General features: G+C 44.0%; 1 protein-coding gene and 1 pseudogene across 4 annotated transcripts in view; one reads left to right on the forward strand and one right to left on the reverse strand.

Annotated features, from left to right (window-relative positions):
• The window catches only part of OPA1 (OPA1 mitochondrial dynamin like GTPase), a 111,706-nt gene that overhangs the window by 24,665 nt on the left and 64,936 nt on the right, over nt 1-22,105 (reverse strand). For all 4 annotated transcript variants that reach the window (XM_066241708.1, XM_066241705.1, XM_066241706.1 and 1 more), the window contains 6 exons: nt 12,336-12,444; nt 11,789-11,868; nt 8,891-9,031; nt 6,466-6,582; nt 4,676-4,769; nt 3,673-3,783 (listed from right to left, as the gene is read on the reverse strand). In XM_066241708.1, the coding sequence (XP_066097805.1) occupies nt 3,673-3,783; nt 4,676-4,769; nt 6,466-6,582; nt 8,891-9,031; nt 11,789-11,868; nt 12,336-12,444 (652 nt within the window). The remainder of the gene's footprint in view (nt 1-3,672; nt 3,784-4,675; nt 4,770-6,465; nt 6,583-8,890; nt 9,032-11,788; nt 11,869-12,335; nt 12,445-22,105) is intronic.
• On the forward strand, nt 13,482-20,353 carry LOC136311997 (band 4.1-like protein 2; annotated as a pseudogene).

Consider the following 22,105-nt stretch of genomic DNA (forward strand, 5'->3'; position numbering starts at 1 on the left):
TCTGTGGTACCTTTGGAATTGGACTTCAGTTATGATCCCTACCATTCCTCAAGTACTTCCTTACCTCTAGACCAGCGGTTCTCAACCTGTGGGTCGCGACCCCGGCGGGGTCGAACGACCAAAACACAGGGGTCGCCTAAAGCCATCGGAAACACATATTTATAATACATTTTTAAATATGTATTTCCGATGGCTTTAGGCGACCCCTGTTTTGGTCGTTCGACCCCCGCCGGGGTCGCGACCCACAGGTTGAGAACCGCTGCTCTAGACCTTCAGGTTCATCCTGCCGTCCCTGGCTCCAGCCATGGAATCTGCCATATCTCCAAAGTCCTGCTCCTATGCGTGACCCCTCTTCCCATGAGCCTCCTGAGACCAAGAGAAGTGGTCTCTGCTCTCATCTCTCTGACCTGCCTAACTGTAGCTCTGTGGTTTCATTTCACTAGTGAACATGGTATAGCTTCTCCAGAGTATGAGAAAACACTGTGCTACTTCTTATGCACTCAACTTCAAGGATGATCAGTTGATGAATCTCAAAAATAAAGTGGTAATATGATTTAAAATTGAGCAAATTTAAGACTCGTACTAAATGCGATACACCAAACTTTACTAATCTCGACAATATTCCACACTGTACAATTTTTAAATTATAGTAATCACCTCCCTTCTCTAAATTCTGTTAACTAACACACTATTCCAGCTGAACAGGTATCTGTGTAATAGAGTAGTAACTGTTACACTTTAAGAGTTTTCTGGCTGAAACTATCCACAGCCATATCCCCAAGGGTTAGACTGAAGATAAGCAGTAAGGAGAGACGCTCAAGACTGTCTCAGCTACTGGACAAAGTCATGGCCCAGTTCCCTCAGGGTGGCTGATGAGGCCGGTCACGGCGAAACACTTGCTTCCAAGGACATAATTTGGTACATTAACACGACCATAATTTTATATGTACAGAAGTAGTAAATCATGTCACGGAGTCACAAGTTTCTCAGAAAAGCCAGTAGAAAAACATACGGCCTGGCTTGACAGTGCACAAATTTGTTAGTAATACACTTTCACTAAGGAATCCGATGGCAACGGAAAGTGACTGGGAATCGGGTCACACACAGGACTCCTGTTATAAAGCATGAGAAAAGACACATCATTTTTTTGATCACTTAAAAATGAAGTATTTCACTGTCTGATAACTATGTCCTGAGGAGCACAAAAGAAATATATTTGTATACACTATGCCGCTGACACACCCCTTCCTGGAACAGTACTAATTTAGCATAAAATTATGAACCAGGAACTTCTAAATGGTTTTGAACTAATTCTCCTAAAATAGCAATAACTATTATAGTGGTCATTTTCACAAAGAAGCTAAGGCTCTGGGAGATACCCTGCCTAAGCTGACACAGCTAGTAAATGGCAACTCTGCATTAAACACAGGTCTTCTATAAGTTTGACCACACTTAAAACTATGTTGCTAAAGTGGCATGTAAAAAAACCAAAAGAAAGGCAACTGAAAATGGTTTAAAAGTTAAAATTGGATATGTTTCAAAAAAAGACTGTTTAGGCCCTGGCCAGATGGCTCAGTGGTAGAGTGTTGGCCCAGCATGTAGATGTCCTGGGTCTGATTCCCAGTCAGAGCACACAGGAGAAGTGATAATCTGCTTCTCCACCCATCCCCTCCCCTTTTTTCCTTCATTCTCTCCTCCTCCCACTCCCGCAGCTATGGCTTGATTGGCTCAAGTGAGTTGGCCATGGGCACTGAGGATGGCGCCATGACCTCTGCCTCAGGCGCTAGAAAATGGCTCAAGTTGCAATGGAGCAACACCCCAGACGGGCAGATGAATGGAGCAACACCCCAGAGGGGCAGATCATCGCTCCAGAGTGGCCATGCCGGGTGGATCCCGGTCAGGTGCATGTGGGAGTCTGTCTCTCTGCCTCCCCTTCTCTCACTAAAAAAAAAAAAAAAAGAAAAAGATTATTTAAAGAAAGAAAAGGAAAAGAACAAGCAAAGCTCAGGTATCAGGTAACATAGAAATGGAGAGAGAATGCAAAGACAAGCAGTGGAGACAGCACACTGCTTAGGCACAGGGCATAAGAGGAAAACTGCCTGCTTTCTCTCAAATATTCCCAAGATTATACTGCAGTGATAAAAATTCAGCTTAGAAACTGTTTTCATATTCGAAAACCTTCTTTCTATTCATCATATGCTTTTTTTAGATAACAGAAAACTCAGGATAACAAATTTAAGTGCAATGAAAGAAAAAATACTTTGTTTCATGAAGCTGACATAAGGGAAATTTATAACAAGGTAAGCTCAAACAGAAGCTCAAACCCTGTATTTTTAGTTTTATTTATTAATATTAATCTTTTACTGACTTCCTTAGATTCTCAAGGATCTAAATAAATTTTAATATGTAATCAAACATCTTAAAGCTAGGACCCTACTAGCAGTAGGAAAGAACTAAATACCACCCCCCAAACAAAGAGACAAAGTGAGCAGTAAGGTCCAGCTGGAATGGGGGTGGAGGTGGTGGAGGGGAGGGAAAGCCACATTGCCCAGTGCAGGTGAGAGCCTGGCAGGCTGAAGAGACTGTTCACGCAGGGTGCCGGGGCCCGGCCCGCCTGAGGGCGTGTATCTGTGTAAGAGGCAGTGTGGTGCAGCGTGCTGGAGCACAAGTAGCACAAAGAGGGTGTCTCCATGAAAACACGGTCTGGCTTCAGCGAGGAAGGAGTCCTTGTGTAGGGAGAGGGGAGGGAATAATGAGACGGGGAGAGGTCTGCACACGGGGTCAGAGTGAAAAGGACTCCATGAGGAAGGGAAACCTGACACATGCGGGATGTCAGAGCCTGGACGAGGTAAGAAGTGTGTTGACACAGGGGAGGCACTGTGGTGGCGGCCTGCGGTCAGGATAAGAGCTGGAGCTGGGTGAAAGAGTGTTTGCTCAATGAAGGGATAGTGACGAGTTCGGTTACATACTGAAGGAATGGTCAAAATAAGTTAATATATAAATAATACTTGAAGCCAGATTTCTCACTGTCCAAAAAAAGTTATAAATATGGAAAAGGAGAAAACTAGAACAAGTCCTGTATTATAGGATTAAACGGGTAAGTATCAGAGTCAGCCTATGGTTTTCAATATAGACATATGCATATGACTAGGAACACAGATGCAAACGTGTGTACAGGTCTCCACATGTGTACACGCACACACACAGCACTTGTTCCCTGGCTCTTTCCACTGAGAGGGTCTGGGAGCAGCGACAGTCCAGTAACAATGAGCAGATCTAGTTCCCAGCTCTTGATTTCTAAATACCATTTTCTAAAAAAAGGAAGCTGGGTCCGGGCAAGTACGGATGAGCATGGCATCCTGTTAGATGGAAGGACAATACTAGGACAACAGAGGAAACCCGAATGGGCTGTGAAATTAGGTGTAGTAACGCATCAGTGTTAATACCTGATTTAATGGCTGCATTATGGTTCTAAGAGAAAATGCTTGTTTCTACGAAACACACATTAAAGTACTTGGAAGCTATGGGGCTTCAAGTCAGCCTTCAGACAGTTCAGGGAAAAACGTTCTTTGTATATACTTTTCTACAAGTTTGAGAATAAATGGGTGAACAAATAAATGGAAATGGGGAAGGTGAAAAGGCAGTAAGGTAAAGGCTGGAAAAACTACTTACTGAGGTCTTCAGCCAGTTGAACTCGTTTACCAGTAAGCAGCTTAACCTTCTTCTCACTGTCTTCAGCGAAGTCTTCCAATACTTCTTTAACATTTTTCTCTAATCGTCTGACTATTTAAAGTAAATAAAAAAATCTGAGGAGTACTGCTTTTATGAATGCACAACGATGTGAAATTAACAATATATGGAGAATAACTTCTTACTTTTTTCATCACATTTAGGTCTATTAAGTTCAGACTTCTCACAGTTATAGGGAGAGTAATGACCTATTTATACAGTACTTTTAAATGTGATTCCATTTTTTTTTAAGTGAGAGGTGAGGAGGCAGAGAGACAAACTCCCACATGTGCCCCAACCAGGATCCACCTGGCAAGGCCACTATGGGGCAATGCTCTGCCCATCTGGGGTTGTTGCTCTGTTGCTTGGCAACTGAGCTATTTTAGCACCTGAGGGGAGGCCATGAGCCATCCTAAGCACCTAGGGCCAACTTGCTCAAATGAATCATGGCTGTAGGAGTGGGAAGGGGGGGGGAGAAAGAGAGAAATGGGGAGGGGTGGAGAGACAGATGGTCACTTCTCCTGTGTGCACTGACCAGGAACCGAACTTAGGACTTCCACATGCCAGGCCAAGGCTCCTGCTGAGCCAACCAGACAGGGCTTATACAGTATGTACTTTTAACAGCATAAAAAATACATATTGTCAGAGAAAGTCATATTCTCAAGCCCTAATGCTTTAACAGAGGTGCAGATTTCTCAAAAAAACTAAGTGATGCTTAGAAGTCTTTTTCTAACAGTTTTTGTGTAATAAAGGGAGACTCCTGGTATGTTTCATTTCCCATCATTTTAAATTATGATTTATTTTCATTAATATTTTAAGGGCAAATAATAATTTTTGTTTTTTATTAGACCTATTGTAAAAGAAGTACTGGGCATGCTATTAAAAATGGATGCTATTAGTATCATTTTTGATGTCATAATTAGAAAGTGGTCCCTCTGTGGCTTACCTTCAGTGTTTGTAAGTTGCTGCCTTAAAGTATTTGCGGTGATTGCAAGCATGCGCTGTATCCGCCAAAACAGGACAACATCATTGCATTCCAACTAAAATATAACGTAATAAAGATTACCAGATGCAAACTGAAGCATAAATTTGATCGTGAACACAGACAGCTACTAAAGTTGAGTACCTACAGCCTAACCTTTAAATAAAATACTTAGATTTACCTAACATATATATATCCCTACTATAGACATAAGCTACTGAATCTTTCTGCTCAGGATCCATCAAATTCTGCATGACTGGGGTTCTACCTACTCCACACCTATATAACTTTGCTTTGATTCCAATGACAAAGCAAATAAATTTGTGAAGTAGGACATTTCATTACACTGTATACAAGTAGAAAGACACAGCATATTATAACCTTTACTTTGCATTTAATTCCAACAACCATGTTAACGTGCGTCTTTGGCTTATCCTCTTTTCCATGAGGATATGCTCAAGAAAGTTTTGAAATTCAGCTGTAATATGAAAATAAATGATTTTTTTAAAAAGAAGCTTATTCTGTAGAAAGGTCTTCTCAAAAATTAAAATTATGCAAAAAACTTGCCACTTTTTACATTAGGACATTTAAATGTAAATTTATTTTAAGCTTCTGAAAATACAAAAGGAAAACATTTTAGGGGTCTCAAATAGGATCTCTGATTAATAAAGCTCTTTCAGAAGAACATAATAAAATTTTGCTTGTAAGAAAATGCTCAAAATACATCAGTCTGCTGCCACCTAGAGGTTACTTTCTAAAATGTGATATTAAACTATGTTTACAACTGTCTAATCCAAGAACTTAATAGAATTATTTAAAACAAGGTTTTAGTGATATAAAAAAAATTACAACATAATATAGGAAACTATCACCATAAAAAATCATTTTGCAGTATGATTTCCACCATGCAAATAGACGATATTTTATGGAAAGAGTTGAACAAAAATATATAAAAATGTTAATTACAATTACTCCTAAATCAAGGATTATAAGGAATTATGTCCTTTTGCATAGTTTTTTATATTTATTTACTGCACTTACCTTTACAAAGGCAATGTAATATTTTCTAACATAAAAAGTTAATTCTTAAAAGAATTTTAAGTGATAAGTGCCTATTTTATGCACACATAATCTTTCAAGCACTGGAATGATGTGCATTTAAGATGCATTGATACTTCCTGCCGTAAGTGGTAAATATCTTTGAAAAGATATGGATTAGGTAATTCTTTATAAATCAAACCTATTCCCCAGAAGATCAAAGGACTTAAAATTAATGCTAAAACTAAGGTTTGCTTTTAAGCATCTAAAAAACTATTACTAAAAAACATTTCTAGGCCCTGGCCAGTTGGCTCAGTGGCAGAGCATCGGCCTGGCGTGCAGGAATCTCGGGTTCGATTCCCAGCCAGGGCACACAGGAGAAGTGCCCATCTGCTTCTCTACCCCTCCCCCTCTCCTTCCTCTGTGTCTCTCTTCCCCTCCCACAGCCAAGGCTCCACTGGAGCAAGGTTGGCCCGGGTGCTAAGGATGGCTCCGTGGCCTCTGCCTCAGGCGCTAGAATGGCCCTGGTTGCAACAGAGCGACGCCCCAGATGGGCAGAGCATCGCCCCCTGGTGGGCATGCCAGGTAGATCCTGGTCGGGCGCATGCGGGAGTCTGTCTGACTGCCTCCCCGTTTCCAACTTCAGAAAAATACAAAAAAAAAAAACCCCAAAACCAAAAAAAAAAACCATTTCTACTTGTTTTTAGAAACCTTACCTCAGAATCTACAAAATGCCGTTGGTAGTAATAAAAGCCTCTTCGACAAAGGTTACAATGATTTAGAGCTGTTTTTAAGAAATGTCTTCTATAAACTTGATGCCAAGTGTCCTTAATCTAAAATGAAAAAAAGGAAACAAAGACCAAAGAGTTATTTATTACACACTCCTCAGGTTAATCAAGCACATTTGGAAAAGCCACATACAATGCTTATTTATAAAAAAAGTTAACTAAAACCAATGGCAAAGTTGTTCTTCTACCAACCTCTTTTATCCATTAATTTTTTTCAAGACAAAGATTAGATTTAGATTTACTACTACTCTGTCCCCTTAACAGTTCACGTACTTCAAAATTTGCAGTGTTTTTAACAAGCATTGTTGTTATATGCAAATAATCATCTTGTAAGGTAGATAAGGCAGGGATTATTTTCCCCTAATTTGAGAAAAACATTCCAAAGCAAAAAGAGGCTGTGAGTTGGGACTAAAATGTTGGTGTCAGACCAGGCCCATCAATCAACTCAACAATATTTCCTTTCTGATTATTAAATTTCAGTTACCACATCAATATGATCCACGTCATGTTATTGCTATATACTCTTCAGAGTGTTCAAGTTTCTTTCATATCACTGTCTTTTTTAGAAGCGTAACAGTAATATTAAATAGGCAGAACAAGTATCATCAGCAGCACTTGACAAATGAAAAAAGTGGGGTTTAGAGAGATATCAATTATATACTAAAGGAAATATTACTAGTGAAGGGAATGAAACTGTACTAGAATGCCATCTGCTGATTGATAATCAGTCCATCCACTTTTCTTATCATAGTACTTTGCTACCAATTTTATAGCTTCATAAAGTGCACTAAACAAAATGTCTTTTGGGGAAAAAAAACACAGACTTTCTCGCTCACAAAAAGTAATTAAGATACCCAGCCAATCCATATCCTAAATATGGACAAAGTCCCTCCCACTGTATTAACCAAAGTATCAACACTTATAACACATAAAATTTACAAGTATCTACACCAAATACAACTTATTAATGAGAGCAAAGACAATGTAGATAAATTAAATCTATATTCAACTAATAATTTCATGTAATCATTAGTCTTAATTTCATTTTCAATTTATACATATACATGTATGGAAGCTATAAATGTGTTTGAGTTTGTTTTCTTTTCTTGTTCTGACCTCTGGTGGAATTTAAAATAAGTGTACTATACTGACATCTTGGCCCTGGCTGGTTGGCTCCGTGGATAGTCAGCCAGGCATATAGACATCCCGGGTTCGATTTCCAGTTAGAGCACACAGGAGAAGCAACCATCTGTTTTTCTCCCCACCCCTCTCCTTCTTCTCCTCCTGCAGCCAGTGGCTTGATTGGTTTGAGCGTCAGCCCTGGGCACTAAAAATAGTTCAGTTGATTTGAACATCAGCCCAGAAAGGGGTTACCGGGTGGATCCCACTCAGGGTATATGCAGAGGTCTGTCTCATTATCTCCCCTACTCTTACTTAAAAAAACAAACAAACCAGTATATTCATATCTCAAACAAGAAAACATAAATAGCAGATAATCTTTAAAGAAATTTATATGTGGCTCTGAAATTTCTCATGATTGTTTTCCCCATTGCTGGGGACTAAAAGCCAACAGGGTCTTTGCAGTTTAGATTTTGGGGGGACAGAGGTGTGGGGAACTGGCAGTAAGCTGACAGTCTGCCCAACCCCCACCTCACTTGTTATGTGAAGTTGCTAAAGGCTATTTTTTTCCACACCTTCATGTTAGCTATGGTGCTGGATTGTTTATACTCTCCTATCCCTCATGTCCCTCAGAAAGACTGGAAGCAATCCTTTGTTTTGTGAAGTTAAGAGGTTATGTATGGTGGGGATTTTCTGCACTTGGTAGAATTCTTGGATTGCCTTGGAAATGTGATCAGAGATCTCTTTGATTTGCTAATGGCCTCACTTTGCCCTATAGATAAAGCAGGTGGGGGGGGCGGAGAGCATGCTCTGTTCCTGCCATCAATCAGCATTGCAGAGGCCTCCCGATCCCATCCTTTTTCTCTTCAAGCCTATTTTCTTAATTCCGCACCATTCCCACTCAGGACCTGGAATTACTAGCTGCGCTGGCTCGCGGCAACCCACCAGAATTACTTTTCTCGTTGGTTTTAATTTAAGCTAACTTAAGCTAATATTAAAATGAGGTTTGATCCCTTATACCTTAACTAGGAAACACAGGCCCAGAAATGGTTTTTTGTTTTGCTTTGTTTTTTTTCTTCCCCAAACATCATGAAGATAAGCAGAAAGTAATCTAAACTGAAATTATTTTTCTCCTCATATTTATTATAAGTGAGGAAAACAGACTGCAAAGGCACGATCCAACAAGTAACAAAGATTAAGGAAGCATGCTCATGCTTTCTGCCATATTCATTACCAAGCTTGGATCTACTTCCACTCCTCGGGATTCCAGGTTCTTTCGGACTGTAGTTATCTCATCACTTGCAAGATAAGCTGGGTGCTCCTCATTACATTTCAACATCTTCTCCAATTCATTCTTGGTTTCATTGTGAACACACTTTAAAACGTTTAAAAGAAAACAGTGTTTAGTTGGATAATGATTTGGCACACGTATAAAAACAGTCCTGATTTTAACAAATATGTTGCTATTGCACAATAGGTGACACAAATTCAATCACAACAAACAAGAAAGTACATAGTGCCCTGGCTTATGAGTGCAGAGTAATTTGGAATTATGACAGGCAAAGAGCAAACAAAAATAAGATTTGGCCCTATTTGTTATATTTTACTTTGCTAATATATTTTACTATCAAAGTTATAGCACCAGGCGTCTTACTGTGTATTATCTTTCTTGACCTTAGAGTGTGGCTTTAGTCTGAGAAAAAGTACCCTGAACACATGGGAAGAGATAGTGCTCTGTAAGTGCCTTACGTCTAAAGAACAAGAAAACTTTAAGGATTTGCACCTGTTAACCTGTTTCTTTTTCAATAAAATTAAATATGAAATTCATAGTGGGATTTTTAAAGTCTTTTCATTAAAAATCGTGCTTTATATTGTTTCTGTATGGTGCCCATTATTCTTAAATTCACTTCTAGTTGCTTCTTTATAATTGTTCATAATCTCCTCACCATAGGAGGAAAACATATACACACTAGTGATAAGCTTGAAAATAACTCTTGGCCTTGGCTGATTAGCTCAGTCGGTTAAGAGCGCTGTCCCAAAACAGCAAGGTTGTGGGTCTGATCCTTGGTCAGGGCACACACAAGGAATGCACAACTGAGTGGAATAACAAATGAATGCTATCCTTTCCCTTTTCCCTCTCTCTCCCTTCCTCTCTCTCCCTCTTTAAAAATCAATAAAAAAGATTAAGCCCTGGCTACATAGCTTGGTTAATAGGAGTATCATCCCGAGCATGGAAGTTACCGGTTTGATTCCCTGGTCAGGGCACATACAGGAGCAGCTCAATGTTCCTACCCCCCCCCCCCAAAAAAAAAAAAAGTAAAGAAGACTCTTTTTTTTAATTTTTTTAATTTTTTTTATTTATTCATTTTAAAGAGGAGAGAGAGAGAGGAGAGAGAGACAGAGAGAGAGAGAGAGAGAAGGGGGGAGGAGCTGGAAGCATCAACTCCCATATGTGCCTTGGCCAGGCAAGCCCAGGGTTTCGAACCGGCAACCTCAGCATTTCCAGGTCGACGCTTTATCCACTGCGCCACCACAGGTCAGGCTAAAGAAGACTCTTGTACGGTGTCAAATTAAGATTATCTTTTCACTTTTTAATCCTTCCTTCAAACTTGCATAATAAAAAAAAGCTCCAAATTCACGATTAAACAAGTTACTACCATGGCACTTAGCCTAAACTGTACCAAGCTGCAGAAACTGAGCATGTATATAAAAATAACACATAAACACACATAACTGGCTTGCAAATAGAAATACTAATTAGTATTCTCTGAAAACATTATATTTTAGAAGAAATATTACTTAATAAAGAGAAATTTTACTGTTTCCTCTATTTGGTCTGGGGTAGGAAGGAAATCTCTAAATATGCAATTCCCAACTCTTCTTGGCCTGTCCTCACTGCCACCCGTCCATCTGTCCCCATCCCACTTGGTCTTCAGGACAACACTTCACTTCTACCTATGCTGACCACGATCTGCATTAGTTCAGCTCAGATAAGGTAAAAATTTTCAAAGGGATGGACTTTTCCTAGAAAACTAAAGAAACAGTAATACCATAACAGCACAAAATAGTTTTAAGAGCATGGATTTATCATCTTTAACACTGGAACAATCTTAAATACTGCTAAATCCAGTCATTCAAAAAGACAAAGAATTGTCGCTTGCAGTCTGAGACCTAGAGATATTCTAACCTCCTCTAGATCTGTTTCTTACTAATTTCCGGGTATGAGGTCTAGAACAGTGGTTTTCAACTGGGAGTGAGAGGGTTAGCCATGTTAGAGAAGAGCTTGGCAGGGGTCTGACAGGAGGTTCTAGTTTGAAAGCATAAACAAACATACACAAACCCCTCCCAGGTGATTCTGATGTTCCCCCCTCTCCATTCTAAATTACAGCCTCTGTACTAAAGTCACCATGAGTCCTCCTTTTCTTACTCATTACTCTCTTGATTTATGTATTCTCATTCTATCCTTTATTTACACTCTTTTATTTAAGACATGAACGAGAATGAGACGGTGGTGTAGGACTGAATGCTGGACAGGAAAAGAAGCCACAACAAGGCAGGAATGAAAAAGGTGGACAATGGTTTACACATTTTTCCTCTTTTACTAATTTGTAAAATTATTTATACTTGTCTTTATCATTTTGTCTTTCTCAAGTACTCATTAAATGCAAATAAATGAATTCTACAATTCTGCTTTCTGTCTGAACTTTTATATTTATTTTGTGAACATAGGAGCAAAAAAAGGTTAAATAATATAATAATCTGAAGAGACACTAACAAAAAAAATTCAAAGATAAAATAATAAAATACAGTAAAAAAAGTCATTATATTTTTTATTCTACTCATAGTCAATCTACATCCTTTGAAATCCTTAATTCTTTTTCCTTTTTCATCTTTAATCTTTAATTTATCTCAAGTAAGGAGCTGAAATGAACAAAGTCATCAGCCATAAAGAGGCATATTTCATCTCCCCTCTCTTTCTTTATAACATAGTCACTTCACTGAGAAAGGCTGACACAAACATCTGAAGTAATTAAGACTGGTCTAGAGGAATGCAAAGGTTATATTTTACTGCTTGAGTTAAAATAAATAAAATCAGATCATCATAAGAGCAGAAACTTGTTTCGTTTTTTACCTGTTCTTGGGTCCGATTCTTCCAGTATAACCACCTCTTTTTCCAATCTGGACCTACCATGTTTTCAATTGCATTTTCAGCTAAAAAAATTTTAAATTCATTATGAATTTTATTGCCAAGTACATAAATTATAACTAATTATATTACTGCTTTCTTAACTACTTCAAAGTGATATATCAATATAAAGTCAATTGAAATGAAGAAAAATCATGATTAATAGGGTGCATATATAAGAAAGAATTATATGTTTACAACTTATAAAAGGTAAAACTGCTTGTAAAGTTCTCATAAGTATAGTAGCAAACACTAAAATAGTTTGAATATAGCTTTTTAGATTATCAGTACTTATAAACATGTCTAATTTATTTAATATTTTTAGTAGTTACCAAGCAGTTAACTAAAAAATCCCACAAATAACATTCAACCACAGTATTAATAATAAAGACCTTGAAATGTTCATTTTTTTAAAAATAAATGTTCTCTGAAGTTGGATGATTCCTTCATCACTGGGAATACTCAAAACTCAATAGCCGTGGTCCGTACTTACTGTCCTTGAGACGAGCCTGAAGGGCCTCTTCCATAAAGTAAATAGCTGCGTCCCACTGCTGCTTATCGGATATGGAGCGATCTTCCAAAGCATTGTGTTGAATAACCCTCTGCAACAACAAGGAAAGAAAAACAGCTGCTATAATTTGTGTCTTATCATTGAGTAATTTTATTCAAATTGACAGCTTAGCAAATATCTAAAGTAACAGAGGTTATCTAAAACAATATGTGTGTTCTTGCCACACAAAAGCAGAGGGTCCTATTATCTGCCTATTTGTCAGCTTTCTATCTGAAAAAACAAACTGAAGATTTTTTCCTAGCCCAAACTGAGCTGACCATCTCTAAGATCGTGGGGGGCAGTGGGTACACTAGTGTATTACAAATTTAACTTTGCAAAATCCAACACCTAGGACTCTAGTTTCAGGAGTTAACAATTCAGATCATCTCTCTCTCCTTTCTGTCATATGACCTATATGTTAACATTTTCAAAAAAGAGGAGGAAAAAAATAATAACCATTACTTCACTGAGAAGAGCAACAAAAATGGAGAAAAATTTAAAAGGTCCAAACAATCATAAGCAAATGTTATTTATTATAAGAAAATGTTTCCAAATTTTTAATTGTTGAATGAATGAATGAAAATGGCACCATCCCTTCAGAAAGCCAGTCTTAATAAGGCAGCTAACTAGAATATAATTTCCAAATATGAAGACATATTTCTTCCAAAAAAATTCTAATTACAACCAGCTCACAGTCATATATGCATTTTCCTAGACAACTACTTTTTATCTTTCAACAGTGCCTCTCCTAACTACCTGAGCAGAGCAGGTGCTGAATAAGATTTGATTATGATGGTAAGAATGTTCTACGTAACAAAAGATGGATCGGTGGTGGGAGTCAGGAGCCAGGCTTCACAATTAGACAGAATGGGGCTTGTATCCCAGCTTTGCCAATGACAATAATAGGACTTCTTAACAACTAAATAGGCCCAGAAACTGACTACATTTTTTGTGGGAGAATGGGTGAACAGGGCAGTTTCCTGTGCTACTTCGAAAAGGTCTGAACAATCTGCAGTAACTTGTGGCTGGAAAACAACTTCTGTGAGGCAAACTAGCAACTAAAACCTGGCTTTGGCATAAACTGTGACCATGACTTCTGAAGTAGGCTCCAAGTCTGAAGTGAAGAAGGAATCTGAGCAGTTAGGAGCAGATGCTACCAAGGAGAAACCAAAAGAAGTAGCAGACCTCAGCAGAATCAGTCATCTAATCCAGAGGAGGAAAAGGATTTCCAGTCATGTCTTCCAGCTAATAGCCAGAGGAGCCCCTGTTGCTAGAAGAGGCAGCCAGATCTGAGAGAGGGGCACTCATACCTCTGTGGCTTAAGAAACAGAAGCTCTATAACTTAGTAGTGGCCGAAGATGGACAAGGTAAGAAAGAGCTTAACCACGCTGTGTAGAAGAGCAGGTGTTAGGTAAAGAGGAATCTCTTCCTGAAGAAGAAAGGCAAGCCAAGGGTGATGCTAAACAAACAGCTCGGAGAAAACAAGTCACTAAAGTTGATATCAAGGGAGAGAAAGCCTCAGTGAGCAGTCCTGACACAGCTGCTGAAGAAGGACGGAAGGAGACAGGAGGAGGAGGGAAAGCAAATACGGGAAGGCAAATCAGACGCAGCAGCCAAGTGAGACAAACCAATGAGCTTCAAGCAGAGGAGGCTGCTCAAAAAGCCACCATGGAGACCAAGACTATCCAGTAGGAATATCCATAGCTGAAGACAGCTGTGACTGGAGGAATGTAATAAGGAACAAGTGTTATATGACAAAGTGTGTGAACATCTCAACCTTTTGGAAAAGGACTACTTTGGACTTCCGTTTCAGGAAAGCCCAGAGCAGAAAAGCTGGCTAGATGCTGCAAAACAGAGACAAACATGCAATCTTCCCTGGCTGTTCACTTCTAATGTGAAGTTATATCCTCCTGATCCCTCCCAACTCACTGAAGATCTCCCAGAAACTTCCTGTGCCTTCGGCTCTGGCAAGACATTGCCTCTGGCTGCTGCCCTGCTCCTTTGGGACTCATGCCCTCTGGCCTCTTACACACTACAGGCTGAACTTGGAGACTGTGACCCAGAAGAGCATGCCAGTCATGACCTCAGTGATAGCCAGTTTGCCCCCCACTCCCAGACGACGGAGCTGGACGAGATGTCAGAGCTGCATGAAACCACAGGGGCTTATCTCCAGCACAAGCCAATGCTCAGTTCTTAGAAAACGCAGAGGCTTGCCATGTATAGCAGTGACGGGCATCATGCCAAGGACTTAGGAGGCGTGGACGTCAAGCCGGGCATGTATGGTACTGATCTCATTTAGAAAGACAAACAGAATCAATCACTGTGCTTGGCCAAAAGCCTTGAAAATTTCCTGTAAGCAGGGTACTTCTACATTAAAGTTAGGGCATTAGGGCACCAGAGCTGGGACAGTTTGAGAGCACCAATGGACTCAAACTACTGAACCGTAATGCCCAAAGAGGAGAAGGAAGTGTGTGTGGGACATCGTACTTTTTACAGGCTTATGTCTTCAGAGCAGCCACCAAAGCCCAAGTTCTTGACCTTGGGGTCTAAATTCCACCACAGTGGCCACACCCAAGCCCAGGCAAACACCCTACTAATAGGCGAGTGTATATCTCACATAGTAAAGCAGGTGTCCAGGATTCTACCTGGACAGGAGGTCTAACTGGTGCTGTGGACCAAAGTCTTATGCAGGGTTTTCCTGACCTGCTGGGGAGGTTTCCGCATACGGCAGGGGAGCTGTCGGCACTGCTATGGCACAGGATAGGGATGGCAGAAGGGATATCAGAGGCCCCACTAATGCCCCTCATGGGCAACTCATTGAAGAAGAGTTCACATGAGACTCTGAATGTAGTGGAGAAGAAGCAGGCAGAGGTTGAGTAAGATAGAAGAGTAATCCCAGAGAAATTACCCCAGAGAAATTAATGGTAACAAGGTCGCCTGGCCAGGGTCCCAGGGAGCTCCGCAGGGCGCGGCCTCTGACACAGAGCCGCCACCTCCTGTCTCTGAGCAGCAGCAGCGACAGCGGGGAGGAGGAGGGAGAGCCCTGACCCACCGTGTGACTGAGGCCCCTAAAGGAAGAGCAGGAGGAGCAGGAGGAAGGGGTGGAGAAGAACCGGCCGAGTAGCCGAGGCAGTAGAGAGGGAGGACCCTGTGCCAGAGGCCAGCGCCAGCAAACAAGCAGGTGCCAGTGCCGTGCAGTAGGAACAGTGGCCCAGGAAGATGTGGTTGCCCCAAAGATATCTGTAGAGAAGAGAGAACACGAAGGCCCCACTGAGCAAGAAGTGAGCGAAGAACCAGAGGACCAGCAACATCAAGTTTCAGAGAGGTGTCTCATGTTGATGTCGGATGTTTTGTCACAAATTATTTGTCAGTCAGAATCATCTGTGGTAAAGATAGTAACAATTTCTGATGCCTCACAAGGGACAAAAATCTCCAAGAAAGTCCCTGTTGCCCAAACTAAGACCAAAATCATCACATGTGAGTCTCCGCAAATTGATGGCAGGGCTGCTGGTGACTCAGGCACATTACTGACTGCACAAACTGTCACATCTGACCCGTGTCAACAACAACCACACACATCACCAAGACTACAAAAGTGGAATAGCTGAAACAGGACTTGAGAGACGCATCGTGATCACAGGAGATGCAGATATGAGCATGACTGGGCGCTGGACCAGGCCAGCAGGGCATCGTGATCACAGGAGATGCAGATACTGAGCACGATCAGGTGCTGGACCAGGCCAGCAGGGCATCGTGATCACAGGAGATGCAGATACTGAGCACGACCAGGCGCTGGACCAGGCCAGCAGGGCATCGTGATCACAGGAGATGCAGACACTGAGCACGACCAGGCGCTGGACCAGGCCAGCAGGGCATCGTGATCACAGGAGATGCAGATATGAGCATGAGCAGGCGCTGGACCAGGCCAGCAGGGCATCGTGATCACAGGAGATGCAGATATGAGCATGACCAGGCGCTGGACCAGGCCAGCAGGGCATCGTGATCACAGGAGACGCAGATACTGAGCACGACCAGGCGCTGGACCAGGCCAGCAGGGCATCGTGATCACAGGAGACGCAGATACTGAGCACGACCAGGCGCTGGACCAGGCCAGCAGGGCATTGTGATCACAGGAGATGCAGATACTGAGCACGACCAGGCGCTGGACCAGGCCAGCAGGGCATTGTGATCACAGGAGACGCAGATACTGAGCACGACCAGGCGCTGGACCAGGCCAGCAGGGCATCGTGATCACAGGAGATGCAGATACTGAGCATGACCAGGCGCTGGACCAGGCCAGCAGGGCATCGTGATCACAGGAGATGCAGATATGAGCATGACCAGGCGCTGGACCAGGCCAGCAGGGCATCGTGATTACAGGAGACGCAGACACTGAGCACGACCAGGCGCTGGACCAGGCCAGCAGGGCATCGTGATCACAGGAGATGCAGATACTGAGCACGACCAGGCGCTGGACCAGGCCAGCAGGGCATTGTGATCACAGGAGATGCAGATATGAGCATGACCAGGCGCTGGACCAGGCCAGCAGGGCATCGTGATCACAGGAGATGCAGATACTGAGCACGATCAGGTGCTGGACCAGGCCAGCAGGGCATCGTGATCACAGGAGATGCAGATACTGAGCACGACCAGGCGCTGGACCAGGCCAGCAGGGCATCGTGATCACAGGAGATGCAGACACTGAGCACGACCAGGCGCTGGACCAGGCCAGCAGGGCATCGTGATCACAGGAGATGCAGATATGAGCATGAGCAGGCGCTGGACCAGGCCAGCAGGGCATCGTGATCACAGGAGATGCAGATATGAGTATGACCAGGCGCTGGACCAGGCCAGCAGGGCATCGTGATCACAGGAGACGCAGATATGAGCATGACCAGGCGCTGGACCAGGCCAGCAGGGCATCGTGATCACAGGAGACGCAGATACTGAGCACGACCAGGCGCTGGACCAGGCCAGCAGGGCATCGTGATCACAGGAGACGCAGATACTGAGCACGACCAGGCGCTGGACCAGGCCAGCAGGGCATTGTGATCACAGGAGATGCAGATACTGAGCACGACCAGGCGCTGGACCAGGCCAGCAGGGCATCGTGATCACAGGAGATGCAGACACTGAGCACGACCAGGCGCTGGACCAGGCCAGCAGGGCATCGTGATCACAGGAGACGCAGATACTGAGCACGACCAGGCGCTGGACCAGGCCAGCAGGGCATCGTGATCACAGGAGATGCAGATATGAGCATGACCAGGCGCTGGACCAGGCCAGCAGGGCATCGTGATCACAGGAGATGCAGATACTGAGCATGACCAGGCGCTGGACCAGGCCAGCAGGGCATCGTGATCACAGGAGATGCAGATATGAGCATGACCAGGCGCTGGACCAGGCCAGCAGGGCATCGTGATTACAGGAGACGCAGACACTGAGCACGACCAGGCGCTGGACCAGGCCAGCAGGGCATCGTGATCACAGGAGATGCAGATACTGAGCACGACCAGGCGCTGGACCAGGCCAGCAGGGCATTGTGATCACAGGAGATGCAGATATGAGCATGACCAGGCGCTGGACCAGGCCAGCAGGGCATCGTGATCACAGGAGATGCAGATACTGAGCATGACCAGGCGCTGGACCAGGCCAGCAGGGCATCGTGATCACAGGAGATGCAGATATGAGCATGACCAGGCGCTGGACCAGGCCAGCAGGGCATCGTGATTACAGGAGACGCAGACACTGAGCACGACCAGGCGCTGGACCAGGCCAGCAGGGCATCGTGATCACAGGAGATGCAGATACTGAGCATGACCAGGCGCTGGACCAGGCCAGCAGGGCATCGTGATCACAGGAGATGCAGATATGAGCATGACCGGGCGCTGGACCAGGCCAGCAGGGCATCGTGATCACAGGAGATGCAGACACTGAGCACGACCAGGTGCTGGACCAGGCCAGCAGGGCATCGTGATCACAGGAGATGCAGATATGAGCATGAGCAGGCGCTGGACCAGGCCAGCAGGGCATCGTGATCACAGGAGACGCAGATATGAGCATGACCAGGCACTGGACCAGGCCAGCAGGGCATCGTGATCACAGGAGACGCAGATACTGAGCACGACCAGGCGCTGGACCAGGCCAGCAGGGCATCGTGATCACAGGAGACGCAGATACTGAGCACGACCAGGCGCTGGACCAGGCCAGCAGGGCATTGTGATCACAGGAGATGCAGATACTGAGCACGACCAGGCGCTGGACCAGGCCAGCAGGGCATCGTGATCACAGGAGATGCAGACACTGAGCACGACCAGGCGCTGGACCAGGCCAGCAGGGCATCGTGATCACAGGAGATGCAGATACTGAGCACGACCAGGCGCTGGACCAGGCCAGCAGGGCATCGTGATCACAGGAGATGCAGATATGAGCATGACCGGGTGCTGGACCAGGCCAGCAGGGCATCGTGATCACAGGAGATGCAGATATGAGCATGACCAGGCGCTGGACCAGGCCAGCAGGGCATCGTGATCACAGGAGATGCAGATATGAGCATGACCAGGCGCTGGACCAGGCCAGCAGGGCATCGTGATTACAGGAGACGCAGACACTGAGCACGACCAGGCGCTGGACCAGGCCAGCAGGGCATCGTGATCACAGGAGATGCAGATACTGAGCACGACCAGGCGCTGGACCAGGCCAGCAGGGCATTGTGATCACAGGAGATGCAGATATGAGCATGACCAGGCGCTGGACCAGGCCAGCAGGGCATCGTGATCACAGGAGATGCAGATACTGAGCATGACCAGGCGCTGGACCAGGCCAGCAGGGCATCGTGATCACAGGAGATGCAGATATGAGCATGACCAGGCGCTGGACCAGGCCAGCAGGGCATCGTGATTACAGGAGACGCAGACACTGAGCACGACCAGGCGCTGGACCAGGCCAGCAGGGCATCGTGATCACAGGAGATGCAGATACTGAGCATGACCAGGCGCTGGACCAGGCCAGCAGGGCATCGTGATCACAGGAGATGCAGATATGAGCATGACCGGGCGCTGGACCAGGCCAGCAGGGCATCGTGATCACAGGAGATGCAGACACTGAGCACGACCAGGTGCTGGACCAGGCCAGCAGGGCATCGTGATCACAGGAGATGCAGATATGAGCATGACCGGGCGCTGGACCAGGCCAGCAGGGCATCGTGATCACAGGAGATGCAGACACTGAGCACGAGCAGGCGCTGGACCAGGCCAGCAGGGCATCGTGATCACAGGAGATGCAGATACTGAGCACGATCCGGCGCTGGCCAGGCCAGCAGGGCATCGTGATCACAGGAGATGCAGATACTGAGCACGACCAGGCGCTGGACCAGGCCAGCAGGGCATCGTGATCACAGGAGATGCAGATACTGAGCACGACCAGGCGCTGGACCAGGCCAGCAGGGCATCGTGATCACAGGAGATGCAGATATGAGCATGACTGGGCGCTGGACCAGGCCAGCAGGGCATCGTGATCACAGGAGATGCAGATACTGAGCACAACTAGGCACTGGACCAGGCCAGTAGGGCATCGTGATCACAGGAGATGCAGATACTGAGCACGACCAGGCATTGGACCAGGCCAGCAGGGCATTGTGATCACAGGAGATGCAGATACTGAGCACGACCAGGCGCTGGACCAGGCCAGCAGGGCATCGTGATCACAGGAGATGCAGATATGAGCATGACCGGGCGCTGGACCAGGCCAGCAGGGCATCGTGATCACAGGAGATGCAGACACTGAGCATGACCAGGCGCTGGACCAGGCCAGCAGGGCATCGTGATCACAGGAGATGCAGACACTGAGCACGAGCAGGCGCTGGACCAGGCGAGCCGGGAAGCCAGATGGCAGCACCCGACATGCCCGTCAGGAGAGGGGCGGTGCAGGAAACCAGTGAGTTGGAGGAAAGGGGAGAGTAAGTTAAGAAATTCACTTATTAAGCAACATTCAACTTTGTGAACCTAAAGAATTCTGACCATTTCAAGTCAATGTCACACCACCAGCCAGTGAATGTATACTATGACTGTTAACAACAACCAGAAGCCTGAAGAAGTAGAGTGCTAATACCAAACCATTTTTTAATAGCTCTGGTCTACACTATTCCCTCACATTTTAATATATTATTGTGTTTTATAACTATTTCTAAATACACTTGGGTCTTTCTTTCTTCTTCTTTTTTCAATCAGAGTTTTGCTTTGTTTCCTGTTTGCTTTGTGTACAACTAGCGGCTGTTTATGACTCATTCTGATCCAGTGGTCATGAAAGCCAGCCCTAGCTGGGAAGGTGCTGGTCACCTGAACAGGTGCTGCTGTGCAGAAAGGACACTCTGTGACTAATTCAGATAGTGGCTTTCCTTCTTCCACATTCTTTCCAGTGAATTACAGTAAATATTTACAGAGTTTTCAGATTGCAGTAAATATTCTGTATGAGAAAATATTAATACAAATGGAAAGCATTTCTCACATCTTGAAATTTTCCCAATGTTAAAAAATTCATTGGGGATATATATATATAGATATCTATATATTATATATCAGGTCTACCGGAAAGTTCCATCCGTTTCTATCACAAGTTTCCACATGTAAACACATGTTTATTTGGCGCATGTGTGCCTCTCTATTTTTATCACTTAATGTATACATACTGACGTAGCAAATTAACTAAAACAAAGTTGATTCACGTTAGTCTTACGTGTGAAGCGATAGTGTACCCATGGCTACTGATAAAGTTCATTTACGCCACTGTAATTTTTATGAATTTCAACAAGGAAGAAATGCTACAGAAGCATGTCTGTCGCATCCACCATATTCCCCGGACTTAGCACCCTCCGACTATCACTTGTTTTTGTCCTCACAAAATTTTTTGAAGGGCAAAAAATTCAAAAATGAAAAAGATATCAAACAAGCACTGGTTCAATTTTTCACATCAAAGGATAAAACATTTTTCAAAAATGGGATATACAAATTGCCCTCATGCTGGCAAGAAATCATTAATAATAATGGCAATTATATTATTTAATAAAGTTTATTGACGGTAAGAAAAATTTGTATTTTGTTTTATTCCAAAAATGGACAACTTTCTGCTAGACCTTATATATCAATATATATATCAATAAATATAAATATATATATCAATATTTATATACTGGTGCCCTAAAGCCCTAACTTTAATGTAGAAGTACCGTGCTTACAGTATATGTATGTGTGTGTGTATATATATATAATTTTTTTTTTAAGTGAGAGGAGGGGAGATAGTGTGCACCAACCAGGATCTACCTGGCAACCAGGTCTTGGGCTGATGTTTGAATCATCTGAGCTATTTTTAGTGCCTGAGGCTGACCTGCTTAGACCAACCAATCTGGAGGCTGATGCTCAAACCAATCAAGCCACTGGCTGTGAGAGGGGAAGAGGGAGAGAACGGAGAGAGGGAGGGCGAGAGAAACAGATGGTCACTTCTCCTGTGTGCCCTGATTGGGGATTGAACCCAGGACATCCATATTCTGGGCTGACGCTCTATCCACTGAGCCAACTGGCCAGGGCTCATTGGGGATATTTTTTATACTGAACCCATTTGACTTTACAGTCCTGTGACTCTTTACTGTTGGCAGAAAGTCACAGAATCTCTGGGTGGTAGAGTGATGAAGTTCGCTGACCTCACACTGTGTTTAGAGG

Source organism: Saccopteryx bilineata, chromosome 8 (assembly GCF_036850765.1).
Source record: "Saccopteryx bilineata isolate mSacBil1 chromosome 8, mSacBil1_pri_phased_curated, whole genome shotgun sequence".
NCBI classification, from domain to species: Eukaryota; Metazoa; Chordata; class Mammalia; order Chiroptera; family Emballonuridae; genus Saccopteryx; species Saccopteryx bilineata.